We start from the raw sequence: 19,890 nt of genomic DNA on the forward strand, positions 1-19,890 counted from the left end.
AAAAAAGTATCAACAAAGTGAAGAGCAATTGACTCTGACTTTTTTTTTCAACTGATTTTTCTTTTTTTTTATTTCTGTATTTTGAGTGGTTGAATCGTGTCATGTGCTCTATTGGAGAAAATTGTGAAAAAAACATGTTCTTTACCAGGCTATTTTCCTGACACAAAAGACAAAAAAAGATACATAAAACATATACTACATTCAAAGCATTCGAGCTCTTGTGATTGAGTGTGATTATTTTCAAAAGAATCACTCAGAAAATAATTAAAAAAACAGTAAACACATTTTTTAAAAGTCAAATATGCAACATATTGTTTTTGTACGAAGTCTTACTAAATCTCTTAACGTGACATTCAAGGAATTTGCATTTTTTTTGCACTGAGAAAGAAATCAAATCTCAATTTGATGAAAGTCTTCTAATTGCGTTTGCTGACCTTGTTGCGTTTGCTGCCAAGCTCATATAACTCTAGACCCATATAATTTAGGAATTAACAATTTTTTTTCCAATGAAAGAAGACTCTAGGGGTTTTTTTTTTACACTCATATAGTCCTCAAACTCAATACAGTGATACATCGGTTTACAAACCCCTTGGCTTATGAACTTTTCGGTTTACGAACGTTAAATTTATGAACATTTTACCTTGGCATACAAACTATTTTTCGGGATACACATGGAGCGCCACAATGAATGATGTGCCGTTCGCAAACGAGCCTGTTCTCCGAACAAAAAAAAAGGCAGCCCACTTGTTTTTGTTCTCTATTCCCCGCCCCCAGTCTTCGGTTAAAGCCATGTGATTGGTCAAGAACGCAGCAGTGAGGGAGGGGGGTTTACAGACAGAGAGAGCGTGAGGCCATTCTCCAAAAAAGAAAATGGCAGGCGGCATTTTTTTGTCCTCTATTCCCCGCCCCCATTCTTCGGTTAAAGCCACGTGATTGGTCAAGAACGCAGCAGTGAGGGGAGGTGGTTTAAACATTAAAGAGACAGGCAGATGGCAGAGAGAGAGAGAGAGAAAATGTATAGAAAAAAGTGAAATCAGGACTTCGTTCGTTCAATTTTGATAGTTCAGAGTGTAGACTGCAAAAAAATTCCCATCAATCAGGCTCCATATTTAACCCGCACAATCCATCTGTACACTGGATGCAAAAAGCTATCAACCCAGCTAAACAGAACACAATTGATGAGGAACAAGGTAAAATTATCGCAGAGAAAGCACCTAAAAGGGATCATTCCTCAAGATGGTGAAAGAAGAAGGCTACGTTCCTCATCAAATGTTTAATGCTGATGAAACTGGCCACTCCATTCCATCAAGCCATCAACGACCATCACAAAGGTAAATAAAATGACTTTATAATACAGTACAGTTTATTTATCTAATTATAATACCACAGCACATTTGTTATACACAAAAAAGGTATATTTTGGGTAGTTTTAAGGCTTACAAAATTAGAAAGTAGATTTTTTTTTCTTATGGGTACCTGGGAACGGATTATTCTCATTTTAATGGTTTCCTATGGGAAATTAATTTTGGGGATACACACATTTTGCCTTACACACTCAGTCTGGGACCCAATTAAGTTCGTAAGCCAAGGTATCACTGTATTCTGTCGATCCTGGAATCCGAGTGACAAAAACCCTGGCACTGGAGTGGACACATTTGGCAGCGAATTAATGAATTAATCAACCATGAATGCATTGGAGGAATTCAATGAACGGTTGCATCACAAAACAAGTTTTAGCTCTGTCAATTGTTGGAGTGCAATTTCAAACAGAAACGTGACCGGCACTGTGAATTGGTTAGTTTTTTATATTAAAGTAAATGCCACAACTTTGGTAGGCAAAAATAACAACAGCAAGGCATGGTTTTGATTATTAAATAAAGGAACGAACATGTAAAAATTGTGTTGTTGGTATCGTTTTATATTAAGTTATTTTTTTGGATGTTGCATTTATTTTATTTCAACAAAAAAATACAGTGTTAAGCTTTCAAGTTTGCATTTTTGCCTCCTCTGGCTTGTACACTAATTTGTTCACCTGCCAAATCTATAACATTACCGAGTTTGGAGATTCATGTTCATAAATTCTTCATATTTTTATTTGGTTCAGAATTGGCAACTATTTTGTCTGGATTTTGAAAATCTAAACGCAAATAGCAATGCAAATGTATTAAACAATTCACATCTGCTTTGTAAACTTTTTTTTCCCTCTCTACGTCACATAAAAGCATGAACAAAGCAACTACATTCAACATAATAAAAGAGACAACTGTAGGATTGGCCTATCTTCTACCATCCACCATCACATATCTACAAGCTAGCGTCACTCTTTCGCCTCTTTTACTGTCCAACGTGACGTTTGTGTGTTTTACGCAAGTAAGCCACACACACACACACACACTTGTTTTTCATCCAGTGGATTTCTACGCAGAGACACCTGCTTCGGGTGACGTCATCCGATGCCTCAGTCAGTGACATGACAAAATGCAAGCACGTCCCCCCCGTTGTCGTGTCTCATCGAAGCTTGGTGTTGCTATACGTATTGCGTTGTACAGAAATGAGCTTTTCCATGCAAGCGATGCGGCCTTCATGTAATGAGCCACCCTGCGCGTTGCCGACGGCCACCCGTCTGTCCCCGCTGCGGCAGTAAATGTACGCCATGGTGTCAGTGCGGCTCTGGATGTGTGTGCTGCGCAGGAGGGAATGGCAATAAGGGCTGATCTTGTCCACCCGGCGAAGGATTAGGTTGGCCTTCCTATCAGAGTGAGAAAATTAACGTGTCACTTAAGACCTACTTCTGAGCAAACAGATAATCAGCAAAGCCAAATACACCCCCCCCCCCACACACACACAGACACATACGCGTACATAAAAAGGGGGTTGGGTTCAGCATTAGCCTTACGGTGTTCGGGTTAGATGGTTAGGCTTTGACGAGTCGTAGGTTAGGGTCATGGGTTGGTATACCCGGGTTGGGTTTAGGGAGTTAGGGTTTAAGAGGTTAGGGTTAGGGTTAGGATTAGGCCTATGGTAGGTTAAGGTTAGTGTTAGGGTTAGGGTTAAAGGGTTAGCATTAGTCATTAAGGGTTAGATGGTTAACTAACTCAGGTTAGAGGACAAAAGTGTTACAGTCAGAGGGTTATGTGTTCAGGTTTGGATTTGATGTTAAGGGTTACAGTAAAGGGTTAAAATTGTTAGGTGTACGGGTTAGTGTTAGGATTAGGGTTAGTTAAGGTTATGGTTAGATGTTAAAGTGTTAGGGTTAGGCGATTAATCCTAGGATGTGGGCGTTAGGCAATTATAGTTCACCGGTTCCGATTAGAGGATTAGAATTATAATGTTAGTTGCTTGGGTTAGGATTATATTTTATGGTAAGAATTAAATTAAAGGGTTAGGATTAGGCATTTGGGGTTAGGCATTTCGGCGTTCAAGTTTAGGTGTTTAGGGTTAGCATGTTAGTTGGTAACGTTGGAGGCTAAGGTTAGAGCAGAATTCCCCAATTCCGGGCCTGGAGGCCTCCTCTCCTGCTTCTTTTCCAGGTCCCCGGCCTGCCCCAGCTCTGAAGTAGTATTAGAACACGACCAGCTCTGAAGTAGTATTAGAACAATCCTGATTATTAGAATCAGCGTGTTGCTCTTGGGAGAGTTGGAAAACAAGCAGGATGGGGATTCGTGAGGACCAAGGTTGGAGATCCGTAGTTGCAGGGTGAAGGTCAGAGTGTTAGGGTTACAAGTAGGCGTAGGATGACTGGTCAGAGGTTGGGGTATCGATTAGGCTAATATGCGCTAAATGCTCTTTTTGTCCCTAAAGTAAATAAGTAATAAAACAAATGTAAATTTACTAAGTAAGTTGTCAAAATGTAAATTTCTCCACTGCGAGACTAATAAAGGCAAATCCAATCCAATCCAAACACTCGTTAAAACAAGGTTACTCTGACCTGACAGAGGTAAGGACTACACTCTCTGGCCTCATCTTTTTTCTGGTTGGCAACAAAGGTTCAACATTGGTGTCCTGCCTGCCTGGGTCTAAACCAGTCATGGGCAAACTACGGCCCGCGGGCCACATACGGCCCGTGAGGCTTTTTAATCCGGCCCGCCGAACCTTCCCAAATTATAGTAAAAACAGCGTCTGAAACTCGTCTGAAACTCATGACAAAAAGTTAGCGGACAACAGGGCAGATAACTGAAAAGTTGCCTGCCCCATCTTTCACAACCTGAAACACAATGAGACAACTAATCACATTAAAAAACATTGTCACAAAGTATACCGTTTTTTTTAATCAAGAATGTACCGAGTACAAATACTACCTTGCTTAATTTACGGTAAATGTGCATGGCTAGATTTTGCTGCAGTAGTCGATCGTCATTGTGGTGCACAATGCAACGTTTGGATTGTTTCCTACGAGCCACTCAGCCCGTTTCATGAGTCTCACGTACACTTTACAGTCACGGTTTAACGTAAATTTACGTTTTGTAGCGTCACATATGTTGTCAGCCTCTTTTGAATCTTTCTTCTGGGCTGAGGTTCTGTGCATCTATTTTGGAAAATTATATGCAATTGGACGACTTTATAACGCTTGCGAAAGTCCGGAAGAAAGAAGCAGGCTTCTGATTGGCTGCCGTGCCGAGTATGCAAATTTCACTGCAGGTTGCCGATGTTTGTGTGCTCGGCGACGGTACACGTGTTTTGTTTGCGCGTGAAGGCGAGGGCTTTCAGTGAGGAGTTTGTTGAGCGCGCGGTCAGGACAAACCATCTATGATTTGACGGAATTTAACACAAGTAGGTATTATTGAGCTTGAATATTTCGTTGTGGAATAATATGTTTTGAATGTTGAAAGTGATTCCATTTTTCAATAAATGTTGATTTCTTTAACTTTGCCCCTTCAATGAAAACGTATTAAAACAGACGCAATCTTGATGAATCACAGTGCATATGTTATTTTAATCTATTTCCATTTCCTCCTCCAAGTATCTGTGAAATAGTATGTAAACTCCATATTCCTTGAGACAAATTTATTAACTGATCAGGGATATTTTTCACATTTGAAAGACAGTTAATAAATTGGGTTCTTACTGTGCTATGAGGTTTGTACACACTACATTTAAAGGACAACCGGAACCATTTTTTTGTGTTTCCCAATGACATTATAAAAACGTTTTATAGCATCTATAATACCCAAATCAGGCAGGCTGATATTTTTAGTTAAATGAAAAACACCAATAAAAATGACTTCAAAATGAATCCTGAAATGGCCAGTTTCAGAAGGTCCCACCCCTTTGTTCGTGACATCACGCCATGACGTCTTGCCTTGCTCGAGAATCAAAACAATGGCTTCAGATTCGGAGAAGATGTTTTCTTGTTCTTGTTCTTCTGAAGAGGAAAGCATAAATGTTTGCAATTGATTCTAGGAGTCCTCCCATATCAATTCGAGCCGTCAAGGACAGAAATGTAGCACCCAGAAAAAGCAGAAGATTGCGCCCAAGCTTCGTTGGAAATGGGCTGATTTGTCAGCTGGGAATTTGTGTCAGCAAATATCAAATCGTTGTCTTGGTGCAACACACAACGATTCACCATGGCGTTATTTATGTGTTTTCCTTCTAATTTCGCCATCAACACGGATCAACACGAAGTTTTCAGACCAAACAAAGTACCCAAAATGCATTGTATGTCGCTTTCTCGGTCAGGGGCGGTCCAAACGTGACGTCACATGGGGATCGTCATCAACTCGAAAACAAGACTTCATGAATATTCAGCGCAAGTCTTAAACCGTAAACTATAGCTATATGCTGTGGAATCTTTGTAAAATACGCTCAGTCGAAGTCATTTGAAGTGATTTTATAAATTATGGACATAACTTGTTCGGAGTATTTCCGGCCCAAACACTCCCTCCAAATGCTCCTGGCCCGGCCCCTCTGTCAAATTTTAGAACCCAATGCGGCCCGCGAGTCAAAAAGTTTGCCCACCCCTGGTCTAAACGAACACGTGCAGCTGCACATGGAATTGTCAGATATCGATGTAGTGGAACATGCCAACGGAGTCAGTCAGTGAAACAAAGAATCTGGATCTGTGGGTCTGCTGCTGCCACTGTTTATGATGCACAAGCACAACAGTAGAAAGATGCTTGCAATGCAGAAAAACAACTGAATACACCTACAGTCCGGGTTTGAATTCAAGGTTGTTAAGCTAGTGGGGATTCTAAAATGAGGAAAACACACACGGAGAGACGGGGGTTGGGGGGAAACCATTTGTTTTGAAAAGCAGCGTCTGCTGACCATAAACATCTGTCTTTAGTTAAGCAAAAGCAGTACAGACATCCTTTTCACTTATTTGCTGAAAATGGAGGAAACATCTTCTCATTTCCCCCCCTGAAAATTCTTGCGTCTGACACAATAGAATACCAAACACATAATCAAGAGAGTCTCACAAGCGTGCGAATCGGAGACAAATTAAACATTGACGATGCTGAACAAACGACGAAAGCAACACATTGTACGGGAAGGGGGGGAAGGAACTCAAGAATTGAATTTCAGGGTATAGCTCATGTTTGGCCTCACGTGAAGAAACGTGACATTCAAAAGTGATGACTGGCAATACTTTTGTTTTTATGTCGTTATGAAAATTAGTTTTGATACTGAGAATGTTGCAGCTAAAAATAGATTGATTAAAATAAACCCACACACACGTCGGGAAGCTTGCAGAACTGTTGGTGCCTGGTTGGGCACTGATTGGGCTTCATTTGGCTATTATTATTTTGCCGTTTAGGTGAAGAAAAAAAAAGAAGGACAAATGGAGCACACGTAAATCACTTTCAGTGAGAAATACCATCCCGATATTGGCCAATAGATTTTGAACTGACCAAAAGTAATTTCATCAACACTACACTATATCAAAGGCATGCATAAGCTATATTACATGTTTTCTTTATGACAACTTTGTTAAAGAACATATCAATAGCAATCATTTCCAATAATAGCAATCAATTTTGGAGCAGGTGATCAATATCTAATATTCCTGGGAATGCCTTTTACATAGCCTTGGATGTATGGATGCATGGATAGATGGATGGATGGATGGATGGATGGATCAACGAGTCAGAATTAATCCTTTCAGGGAAAGCCGTAACTACAGTGGACAGATCATATTATCAGGTTACATGTTTACATTATTAGTTAAGAAAAAAAAATACTGCGCTTTGGTACTGTCGTTGATGTCGGGAAGCGATGTGACATTTGTGAGTCTGCCATGAGAGAATGCCAAAGAAACATCATTTTTAACAGCAAAATATAGTGAATTTTACCGTAAAAGATATCATTTTCTTTCTTCAGTCATGGTTTTGAAGACTATAAAATAGGCACCAACGTTCATACTAATTGACAGGAGATTTAAAGCATGTTGGGACTAAATGTCTGTGTAAAATAAGAGGCCCTGCGACAAGTTGCCATCCTGGTATGTTGCCATCCTGGTATTGTCAGAAAATGTTATTGAGTGGCACAACATGGGCCTGCTTCATTGCCGCTCGCACTATATTGTCATTAAATTGTTTTACATAGAAGTTAGATTACCTCAGTGCCCACAGAAATGGTGTTTCGACCGCACCGTGCAGGCTACTTGTCAAAAACGCACACTGAGTTTGCTCACAAGGTTCTGGTTATTGTCACTGTGTTGATTCGAAAGATTTGAAATGAAGATCCATCCATCCATCCATCCATCCATCCATCCATCCATCCATCCATCCATCCATCCATCCATATATCCATCTTGGCATGACCAAAATTTAAAGAGAGTTACTTTTTGTTGAATTGCCTTGCCATCACTAGGCAGTTACAGCTTCAGGGTGCCCAAAATGAATGCGACATAATGTGTCACAAAAACGTCTAGACGAGGAAACTGTTAGATGACTCAGACGTTTCGGTGGGCCCAATTTGAAGCATCCTCAGGCTTTGCCAAATCTGCTTACCTGGGGCCAAGCTCATCCTCGCTGCGCCAGACAAAGTCGCCAAACTTCTCATAGAGGGAATTGTAGTGATGCTGCACCCGGTAGAGCAACGGAGGAGTGATTTCCATCAAGGTGTTGTACGCCAGCTGCTGTTCCTTGCCACTCGTGTAACCGTTGTACAAGTTGTACACCTTGTCTGCGATCTCTTGAAAAGCAAAGGAGGACATATTTTGTTTTTTGTTTGGAGAGTTAAATCAGCCTTCCGTGCATGTTTTTGGAATGAGGGAGCAAAACGGACTACCCGATGAAAACCCACATCGACACGGGGAGTACATGCTCCACACAAGAGGTATCAAACTCGCGACATCTGCACTATGAGTTTGACGCGCTAACCACTGTACCACAGTGCCCCCCCACAGTTTTTGGATACGTGTTTTTATTTATAGCAATCAGTTTAGTTCAACACTAAAACCGTTCAAGACAGTGCAATGAAAGTTTGTTAATTTATGTACTTCAGATGTCCTTCCTCCAGCACAGAAAGAAGAAAAACAAAACCACCCGACATTGAGGCATTTGAGGAACGGTAATTGGATAATTGATCAATTGTGCGATCAAAGTAGTTTTTTTTGGCAAATTTTGTTCTTTGGTGCTTACAAAGAAAAAAAAACAAACACACAAAAAAAAAACAGCCAATGCTGAGAATGTGTGTACCTTCAGCTCGGCTATCGTCGACCATTGGGCAGGATGTCCGTACAGAGACGTAGCTCGAGTCGGAACGACTACCCCGACTGTCCACTGCATAGAGAGTGAACCTGGAAACAAGTATATGATAAATTAAGGCAATTAAGTTAGTATTCCCACAACTGGAAGATAGAATTAAATATTGAATGTCAATTTCAATAAAGGGTACAATACTTTTGACTTTTTCACTTTGAATGATTTGTAGAGCAGGTTTGTTAGTTCCTTTTTTTGAAATGCAGTTTTAGTTTTCATTTTTACAAATACATTGATACAAGAGACGGGGATCGGCCCGCCAGGGTCCCCGCCTCTCTGCCGCCCAGCTCACATCGTACTGACCACTTTGGCCCCTCCTTTAGTCCCTCATGAATGCCTCTTGTAAATTTGCTCAGCCCGACAGGTGGAGGTAATCTGTTGATGCTGGCTGACATGACGTCAGTTGAGGTGTAGTGACAGACTGCACGCTAAGATGATGTCACAGGCCAACATGGAAGATGCACATGAATCACTGAGATTTGATCTCCTGACCTCTGAACTGCAAGACCAATGTCCAAATCGCTCCTCCAACATGATATTATTTTTCAACAACAGTTATATGAACCAAATTTCATGGCACCACAGTACAACGTTTTTTTTTAAGGATCCACATGGTTCAATCATGTTTGTGAAAGAGAGTCTGACTTATCTATGACTTGTCTGTGGCCTGTGAAGTCGACAAGGACAAAGTATTTGAGATGGTCAAAGATCAGATGCACAGCGCATTTCACCTTAAAATTGCCTTTTGCAAAAGGCATGGTGTGTTATGGCAATCGTAAAAAGAACTGCTGGAAGAAATGTAGACTATGCATATATGTACGCAGTGATATCCATTCAGGAGACTAGCGTGTATTAAGGGTGGCTAAGATAAGCACGGAGGATCTTTGTTGTTGTTTTCAATCAAAACCGCAAAGAATATCAATGTATTGTCTTACGCGTTTTTCAGTTTTCGTTTCTGTGGGGAAAGAACCACAAAGAAACGACAATTACCTGAACGTTCTGTTTGCTTTGTCGCACCTGTGTCACCTCATAATATCTTATGTCCATGCATGGTCGTGCCAAACCTCAGTCTGACCGCAGAGTCCAACAACCGGCCTAAGTGAAAGCACCTTGCGCAGATCCTCCCATGGAAACTGTTACTGAATGTCTGCTCCTTTATCCTGCGGCTGACTGGGCAGGGCATCTTATATTTTCAGACTATTGCGCTCATACTTGTGGTTCAATATTTGGTGAAGAGTGAACTGTATGCAAAAAGCAGAGTATGGTGGGGGGGCACACAAAACCTCAATCTGCGAAATCACGTCAATACACAACTGTATTCCAGACACATAGGAATAAAGGGATACACTGTGATATTGTGATACATACTGCTAATAAATCCTCATCCAGGAACATCAAATTTGAGAATCTGGGCTGTGCCCTAATGTTTCATTTATATTAGAAAGGGAACTGTCAAACTAATTTTTGTCACGGGCCACTTTAGGGTTAAGTCTTCCCTCGGCGGGTCGATTTGAAAATCCAAAACAAAACATAAGATATTATCATTCAACATAATTTATTACACATGACAACAAGGATCATTGAGGTTGAAACACATGATTTGCTTTTGCGGGCCATATAAGATTATGTGGCGGGAAGAATCTGGTCTCCGTGCCTTGAGTTTGACAATTGTTTTAAGATATTCAAATGGCGACACGGCTACACAGCGTAAAGCATGTTTACATTTGTAGTTATGTAATACTGATTATATTACGGATGCTAATAATAATAATAATAATAATAATAATAATAATAATTTCCATTAAAAGATCATCAAACATTTCGATCACTGTCTTCCCACATTAAATATCGTTTGAAAAAAATCTCCACATCCGAACGGCACTCTGAACGCCTGCTTCTGATGGGGCTTTTTTTTCGTGTTTTGCGATTTGCTGGCAACCGGTTCAGGGTGTTCCCACCTACTGCTTGAAGACCCTTGCGATAGGCTGTGGCACAACTGCGGTTTCTTGTGAGGATAAACCGGGTCAGAAAATGGATGGATGTGATGAATGTGGCATCACGTGTGTCAATCAAGAAAACTGGTGTGAGGGGATATTGTTTCAATTGCACGGCAAACCATTATTATTACAAATAAAGTTTGCCCACAAAGACAAAACCAACAAAATAGTGAACGTTTCTGAAAACAAAAAAGGATATATTAGTTAGATACATTTAATTTGCCATAATAAAATTATGGTAAAACACCCACAACAACAGCAATTAAGTTTAGAAGGAGCAAATTAATTCATCAGTATGAACTATTTCAACATTTGCATTTGATTATTGTGTTGTAACAATCTCCACTGTGAAAACAATTCAGACGACCACAAAAACACAAAGAGACGGAATGGCGGAACCCAAATTCTAAGTATTAATCTTCCCTCATGTACCAATTCAGAAATTTTTTGAATTGGACTACTTTTATTGTGTTTCTTTTCAAAACCCATTTACAATGTTTTAAATTATGTCTACGAGGCCCGGACAAAGTACTGCTTGTTTTGGTTGTAATGTGACCTGTTTGGGCATTGCTAGCATAGTTTGTCTGATCTTGTGAATGTGGTATCCCACTTCCCCACAAGAACGTTGGGCTTTGGTGGCTCTTCTTCCCCGCAAAAACAATTGTAAGCTTGTGAAACTGGCACTGTTTCAATCACACGGAGACAGTTTACATGCATATGTAGGGATGCATCTGGGAAATTTTAAAAAAGGGGCCATTTGGTCCCCTTGTGTCTGCAAAGGGGGCCCAATTCTAAAATTGATGTGGTCCGATTTAACTCGATTGGTGAATAATACCAAACTGATTGAAAAAAAAACACAAAATACATTCATTGGAGCATAATATTTATAAATTGCAAATGAAAAAAACATTTTGAGTAAAATCTATTGTTCTAATATATCAACAAACAATTTAATTCAATTCAAATATTTATTCATACATAAAATACACATTTTCACTTTTCTTTAGTTACTACGCAATCAATCCTGTGCTATTTTGGTATTCTACGGTATTACAGAGAAGACAAAGAGAACAGACAGCTCAATATTTCTTACTAGTGTCTAGTTAAACAAATGTCTTTGCTTTGAAGATTTCCAATGTGCTGTAACAGTGCTGAAACCATTCCCATTAGCCAATAAATTGGAATAATTAACAGCAGTTTGCTGCAACGAATTGTCACTACCCTCCACAGACTTATTTGATTGTTCTTAAAAAATGTTTTTTTTTGTGCCCGTTTTTAATGTCTTTTCGTGTTTTACTCTTGTTCTAACGCTCCATATTACGTCCGGAACCTTCAAATTTGTACAGATGACGGCTGAAGAAACCTTCTCATCAACGCTCCATATTGCAACCATCCGCCACGTTCTATGTAAATACTGCAGTGCACCATGGATAAATTAATATTCAATTATCTCTTATGGCAGTTTCCGGTGGATCACGGAAAAGCCCGAGATATCCTCTAACATGACTTTGGAATGCAGCGAAACAAATACAAGGTGATATGTCATGGCTAGATATTGGTAAGACAAGAACTAAAGTTTAACAAAATTTGTTTCTTTCGCTATTTTAACAGAATCCTTGACATATGTGGTACAGATCATGTAGCAAGAATCGAAGTGGACTTTCACTGGCACAGAGGAGTTACAAAGTTGGCTGTCAAAATGTGTAAATGGCACGGCCCAGATACATCCCTGCATATAGATACAAAGATGGGACAAAATTAGGTTCGCTCGACTTTTTCAAATGGTCAACACCATTACAAGCTCATTTATCCGTGTCCAGGTGTCACTCTACTGCTGATTGTTAAGCCTGCTGGTTTTACACCCAGCTCTACAATCTCTATGTACGATTTTATGACTATCCGTCCATCCATCCATCCAGCCATCCAATTTCCAAGCCACAATTTCAATAATTGTGCTGGGAGACAAGAACAGTGGGTTGACTGAGTGGAACTTTTTTTAAAAACTGGTTCAAATCTTACTTGCAGAACTTTGTGTCGGTTGGTCATCAGGAGTCTGAGTGAAGGAAGCTCATGTGCAGGATTCCACATGAGTCTATTCTTAGACCACAGATTTTTGTCACCCTACGTGGGGAAAGTGGAGAGGATGGATCATGGTCTAGATGAAAATGAGGGGGATGTTTCTCCCCCGCCTCCAACCCCGGCAGTGCCGACTGCGCTCATGCGCGTACGTCATGTAAGATTTGCCATTCACCTCCGCAATTCTAGGGATTATTTGCGCGCAGTTACCACATGCACGACTGCTTAAACGTCGAACATACGGGCCTTTTCTCTTCGACTCCATTCAAGTCGCCTTTGTCATAATGAGGGAGACATTTCATCAAGGAAACCCGGCATCGGTGTTTCATAGCTGTGTTTTAAAAGTTGGCTTCAGTCAACCCAAACGGCAATTACAAGGTTGTTATGTGCAGTTATAAAATAGTTTCTGCCAGGATTTTAAGGCCTCTCCCGGGACGCGACTGCGTCAATGTTTTTGTTTGCCGCTTTGAGACAAGAGTGGGATAACTGCTCATTGTGCAAAGACATTAACATATTTTGTGGAAATGGAGGGGAACCATTTTTGGGCTTCATTCGAGTCTCATAGAGAAGGAACTTGTTTTTGGCAGCCAGCTCTAGTTTCATTCTTAAGATACATTGAGAGGCGGCACAGGCGGTCGAATAAACAGGGTGTTCGATGATGATAAAGATCGCCTGGGAGCATAAAGAAGCCAAAACTCGGTCTGGCCTTCCACGAGAATGTCAAACAAGTATGAAAATTGGCAATACACACACAAACCTCGGTGGTCACCCACCCTCATTTGATTTACCCCCCACCCCCACCCCCTCGATCCCCTGCGCACACATTCACGGACACTTTTTCAGGGGGTATGTTACATAGGCGTAATAGACGTAAACATAATCATAGGCGACTAAATACGAACTCTAACCTTGACCCCAAAAGGCAGCCGTTTCCTAACAGCGGACTTGGCCTTTGTCCCCGATTTAACAAGCTACCCTGCAAACTAGCTGCTCTTTACTGCCAAATGTGTCCTTGAAAATGAGCAAAGTCAGGAAAACACACACACGCACACACACACGCACACGCACTCGCGCACACACACACACACACACACACACACACACACACACACACACACACACACACACACACACGCACACGCACACGCACACACACACATACTTTAAAGAGGCGGCATGTCTGGTGCAACACTTTCGTACCTTGCGAAGCTGTCAGACCCCACAGGTATTAGTCATTTACCTAACACACACATGCCAGGACACACAGATATGACCTTAAGATGCCACGACAAGCCAGCAACGCTGTTAGACGCCACGGGCACGATAATAAAAATCGCACGCATGCACACACACAGACACGCACGCACACACACACGCACCCAAACACACAATGACACGCACGTCTGGCATCTGGGTGGTTGTGACCTTGTGCCGTAGTTAGGTGAAAGCTCAGCATGCAACAAGGCAGACAAATGTCGGATTAGCGTGCAAATGCCATTAAAGTGAGCAGTTTCCTGATAATCTAATGAGACAGTCGAGGTATGTCCAAGCAGGAGATGACAGGACAAGAAAGCCCAACGGGAGAGGATGCCTGGCACAAAACTGACATTGAGGGAGAGAGGATCAATTAGGGCAGTATTTTTGGCATGCGGGTGGGATGTCGGGTCAAGAAGGGGACGTTTTTTCCAATGACATCAGCAGTTTGGATGCACATCAGTCGAGCCAGCCCACAAATCAATCCGAGCTGCGTAGAATTGTTTCTCATAGCTGCAAGCAGCTTAGAATATCTGACTGCTTGGAAATCCTAAAATTATGTAGATCAGCAGCAGCATCACAGCCCAAAATAAAAGTGACAGCATCTTGAAAATCCACAGTACAAAATTTATTGAGCAGAGTATAGTTGCACTATATTAATTTTTCTTCAATGACTTTCAATCCTTTGGCATTTAAAACCGAGGCCTGCGCTTGAGCAATACTTGTTAACTTTTTCGACAACCGTTTGACACCCGTTTTTTACATTTTGGATTGGGTAAAAAAGGAAACAAGAAGAACAAGGAAATGAATGCAGAAGAAAGTTGATGTACTGCCCAGGAGTTGGGTGGGAGGACGTAAGAGTGTGTGTGGGCAACAAATAATGAACGATATCCTCCAAATGCTCGTGAGTCATTCCTTGGACACATTGTACGGGTCATTTAAGAACTAACAACTAACCTGTTTTATTTGGTAGGTGGAGGGCGAGTCTTCTTAGGCAAAAACTGGCACAGAATATTTGATCTGGTCCCTTGAAACGCAATTTCATCTTAACTCATTTGGGTCTTTAACCAGTAGAAGGCAGGTAACAAATTATTTTTTTTCATATTTGGCTCTTTTGGTATCATATCCCTGCTATTCAGTTGACAAGCCAGAGGTGGAGAAACAAAAGGACACAGGACGGTTCACGCAGGCCAACAATAAGATGAATGGGGTGGCAAAGAAATTCCAACAAATGAACTGTCTGGTCTGGAGACTCACTTTGGATGACAATTAGAAGCAGCTGAGGAGCAATCAGGAAGATGTTGGGCAGTTTGCAGGAGATGAGGACATTGTCCAACAATGCACACAGTCCAAAACAAATGGGAGGTATACAAAGCCATCAATCAATGATACATTTTAGGAGGATGAATGATTCATGAGTCAAGAAGTCATCTGACTTGTGAAAATAATAAACTATGGGTAATATAATGAGTTCCACAGGCTACAGACCTTGACAGCTTTGTGTTCATCTTCATTGTCACAACAGGCGGATTAGAGATCCAAATGGATCCGAATTGACTACATTGAGCACATTTACTGGGAAACTCTTGTTGTCAGTTTGGAAATGATTTTCCTCTTGCTAATGACTTTCAGAGTGCATTGTGAAAACATTTAGAGGGGTTAAGGTTTTGAACTCCCGACGTTGACGTTTTGCACATTTTCTTCATGTCGCCAGCTAGTCACAACTGAAATCAAATAACAGATTGTCAAAAAGATCACTAAAATGGGTAGTGATGCCAGAGTAGGAGAAGAAAGTACCAGTCGAGAGGTGAGCAGGAGCATTCTGGTCCAACTGAGGACGCTTCATGGATTATTTGCTGACTCCAAAGTAAAGTGCATGACTGTAATCAAGGCGGGATATGATAAAGGCATGAAGCCCTGTTTCACACAGCTCTTGAGAAAAGAGAAGTGTGCCAAAAATGAAAGAAGCACCTGAGGAATGCAATGGCTGAAGTTCAAGATTCCTTTTGACTTTACTTATTGGTAATGAGAACACATGGACTTTGTATGACTGGATGAAAGTGAACGATACAGTTGCTCAACAAAAGTGGGGTTTGTCTCAAAACATTTTAATAATAATAATACATTAAATTTACAAACACCTTTTAAATCACCCAATGACACTTTACAATTAAAAGAACAATAAACACCAGAACAATAAAACCATAAATCAAAAGATAAATAATAATATCTGCGAATATCTCAACCATTTCATTTATTAACTCCTTCACTGCCAGACAATGTGCAAAAATGTGTCCCCCCGAATGCCACTGTTTGTCATTTTTGCTCAAATTGCAGGACCCACAGAATACTGAGTCTTGGGAATACATAAACATTCAATTCAGTGTGAGAAACATTAGACTCTCTTCTTTCATCAGAACAAAATGAGTTAATTTCTAAGTTATATGGTCTGGAGTTATCTGAGCTTTAAATAGGTCGGCTGAAGAAAATATAATACAATTCATACATATTGATTGATATAGCACTTTAACAACAGCTGAAGCTGTAACAAAGCGTGAACATGGACAAAAGCTAAATGCTGCCCCTTGTGGAAGGGAAATACATTGCCAGGGGTCTGACAAGCCCTCTATCAGAAACCCTGCAAGAAAAAAAAACAACGAACAAATTCGGGAATGGTGGCCTACATCACACTTTTCAATTCCCAAATAAATTCTGAAATGATAGCGAAGGAGTTAAATTTAATGACCGGATCAAACGACTTCAACACTACGGGCTCTATTGTTTCGAGAAAATGAGTCTGATGTCGCCATTGCAAACGAGAGCCCAGTGCAACAGTTGCCTGGGTAATGATCAAGTCTGATGGCAGTTCCAGTTGAGGTTTGATCTGGCTACTTGATTTAGACAAGTGCGTTTTGCCGCACACACATGTGCCTCAGACATCATTTCCACGTAAATGTGGCCCTTATCAGGCCGCAACAATGCTGTGAAGAATGTGTAAACAAAGATAACAGGGCAGTTTGAAATTAACCCCGTTTGTAACTTCATGTTAGAAGATGGTAGATTTCTTTCGATTAACCCAATGGTCATTCTTCAAATATTCCCATTTACTGACAAAACACTTAGGAAACTCATGAAGCCAAATTCCGTCCATCTATCCGTTTTCAGGGTCACGGGAGTCTTGGCATCCTGTATTCCGGCAGTCGACGCGGGACACTCTGAACCGGTTGCCAGCACATCGCAGTGCACACATAGACGAAAAAACAATCACAAATACACCTCAGGACAATTTAGAGCATTCCATAGACCTTCCACGCAGTTTTTGGAATGTGGGATAAAACCAACGTCCTCGGAGAAAACCCACACAAGCACGGGGAGAGCATGCAAATTCCACATAGGAAGTCCGTAGCCGGGATGGAACCCTGCACTTCGAGGTGGACGTGCTAACCAGTCGCCCGCTGTGGAGCCACAAAGTTTAGGGGCCACATTCAGTTCGCAACATCATTTTATTTAGCCCGCGAAGGCATATCAAACTTGTGAAATTCTACGATGCTTGCCAAAGTCCAAACAAAATTTTCAAATTGTAATTTGTTGTGCGTTCCATACATAATGTGTGGACGGGATTAAACATTAATAATGGCGCAGAGAGGGAACCGTATCTACAATGTGAATCGCTGCAAAAAAGTTTGACTCCCTTGATGTAGATTACAATATAAAATGCTGTGACACCGTATCTATTTGAACCGTTAAGTGGTTCAGTGTAACAAATGCTGAGAAATTAGAGTTTTGTGTTTGTACATGCATTTTCTTACCCAACGCTCCGACTTTTATGTCATATTTTGACACAGATGGGTGTGTACATGCTATCATTTGAGACAACACTGTTTTAACTGATTCAAATTAGTCATTTGTGTTTAAGCTTGTCAAAATACACCAAGGCCACCAAACAAAAGAATCAATGGTTCAAGTGAAAGTCGCAACAACTACAAGATGAACATCATCTACTCAAGGCTAGAAGGGCGAGCCCCTGTTGACACACGACTGAACGTCCTTCATTCTATACACTTAAAATGAGCATTACAACAAATCCAGGGGAAAAAAAACATAATTCAATACTAAGACTGATATTTGGCGAGAGGCAAGGAACACCCTGGATGTTTCCAGTCGACCCTGCGGCTAATCACATTGTTGCCACGATGCCGCCCTCGTTGACTTAAGTCCGAGAAGAACTCTCGATGATGGATGTTTTGCAATCTTGGCATTCAGTAAGCGCATAGCAGATTCCTCCATCATTTCCCAACCATTGTCCCCCGGCAGCACATCGTTGCAGAATATTCAATATGACCACAAAGATGATGGTGTCCGTTCTTGTTTCAGTATTGAGTGCAGTTCACAGTTGGATGCTCAAGCGAGGTTGTTGCTTTTGGACTTCATGGTTTAGCCTGCCTAAGGTCTGAGAAACCCCACCGTTCATCGGGATCTGATGAAATACCGCTCAGACAGCGATAAGAGACAGTTCCACCCTTCTATTTATGACTACCTCGGAGGTACGGAGGGGGAGTCATACTAAAGCGTGTCCAGTGTGCTCTGATCTCCTTAAGACGTTTGCTTTGGCAAACCGGAGACTGGGCGAACGACTTGTTGAAGATCTTCACTATCCATTTTACTTGCCAAATGTCTGTGCGGCCTATTCAAGCCGTGCTCCTCTCTTTTTGTTTATTGTACCAAAACCCTGCATTATGACTCTGTGTAATTTTTTTTTTCTGGAATTAAAACAAATCCCAATTTCACTCACTAATATCCATCTTGTTCACATTTACCGAGCTTGGATGAAGATGTTTTTCTTTGAAGATAGTTACTTTAGAGTCCCCCAATGTTTTTAAAAGCTGGACGCGGAACCTGTATTAAAAAAATCTTGGATAACAGGAGAAGAACATCGTAACAACCTCCCTGAATTGTTCAAAAATGTGGATATGTTCAACATGGCAAGTGAATTGACTGTAGCATTGCCTGAACATTGGTCAGGATCACTTTGGTTGATACCGGGACAAAACAAACATCAACTATTGAAAACGGCAAAATGGATAGTTTTTCATCCAACTTACTTGTAGAGACTATCAGGCTCCAGGCACTTGAAAACCACGGAATAAAGTAGCGTGTGGGAATGTTCGCCACTCCTCTTACCAGGCACAACGCAGGGTGAACCCAAACCCGAGAAGAGATCATCCAACAAGCTCAGCACTTCACCTGGGAGGGAGATGGAATCATACACAAGGTTAGTAAAAACGAAGCATAGTCCCTGTGAATCAGATTCAGAGAAATGTTCTTTAGTGACACAATAAGAAATAATTTCAATATGTTAAAAAATAATTCAAACAAACCTGCTTCTGATTAATTTTGAGGCCTAGCTCTAAGAATATACAGTTTAAAAAAACAGACAATGATTGATAATCATTTGAAACCACGCTACCTTTTTAGGTAATATAAGAAGGATCTGATTTTTTATTAATTTGTGTGTGTGTGTGTGTGTGTGTGTGTGTGTGTGTGTGTGTGTGTGTGTGTGTGTGTGTGTGTGTGTGTGTGTGTGTGTGTGTGTGTGTGTGTGTGTGTGAGAGAGAGAGAGCAAACCCACATTGCTATTTTCCAGAGCTCGTCACGATGGTGGAAAGGTGGGAGCTATCAAACAGTTGAAAAGCTACAAAAATGTTAGATTTCTGAACTCTATCTACACACAAGCTAAGGGCAGCTTCATTGGGTGTTTATAATACAAGTGCGAACTTGTAAACACAAGTTTGATCTGGCCGGCGGGCCACAAAGAATGAAGAGAAGAACTCCACCAATGAGTGATTTGACCTTTCTGTTGA

The 19,890-nt window shown here is 41.0% G+C and overlaps 1 protein-coding gene across 5 annotated transcripts in view; it reads right to left on the reverse strand.

Moving 5' to 3' along the window:
* Nucleotides 1-2,189: 2,189 nt before the first annotated feature.
* astn2 (astrotactin 2) overlaps nucleotides 2,190-19,890 on the reverse strand; it is a 287,375-nt gene continuing 269,674 nt past the window's right edge. For all 5 annotated transcript variants that reach the window (XM_089020242.1, XM_089020241.1, XM_089020239.1 and 2 more), the window contains 4 exons: nucleotides 19,132-19,273; nucleotides 8,640-8,740; nucleotides 7,950-8,133; nucleotides 2,190-2,749 (listed from right to left, as the gene is read on the reverse strand). In XM_089020242.1, the coding sequence (XP_088876368.1) occupies nucleotides 2,509-2,749; nucleotides 7,950-8,133; nucleotides 8,640-8,740; nucleotides 19,132-19,273 (668 nt within the window). In that variant the 3' untranslated portion in view covers nucleotides 2,190-2,508. The remainder of the gene's footprint in view (nucleotides 2,750-7,949; nucleotides 8,134-8,639; nucleotides 8,741-19,131; nucleotides 19,274-19,890) is intronic.

This window comes from Hippocampus bargibanti, linkage group LG18 (assembly GCF_051943395.1).
Source record: "Hippocampus bargibanti isolate YZ-2025 linkage group LG18, ASM5194339v1, whole genome shotgun sequence".
Classification (NCBI taxonomy): domain Eukaryota; kingdom Metazoa; phylum Chordata; class Actinopteri; order Syngnathiformes; family Syngnathidae; genus Hippocampus; species Hippocampus bargibanti.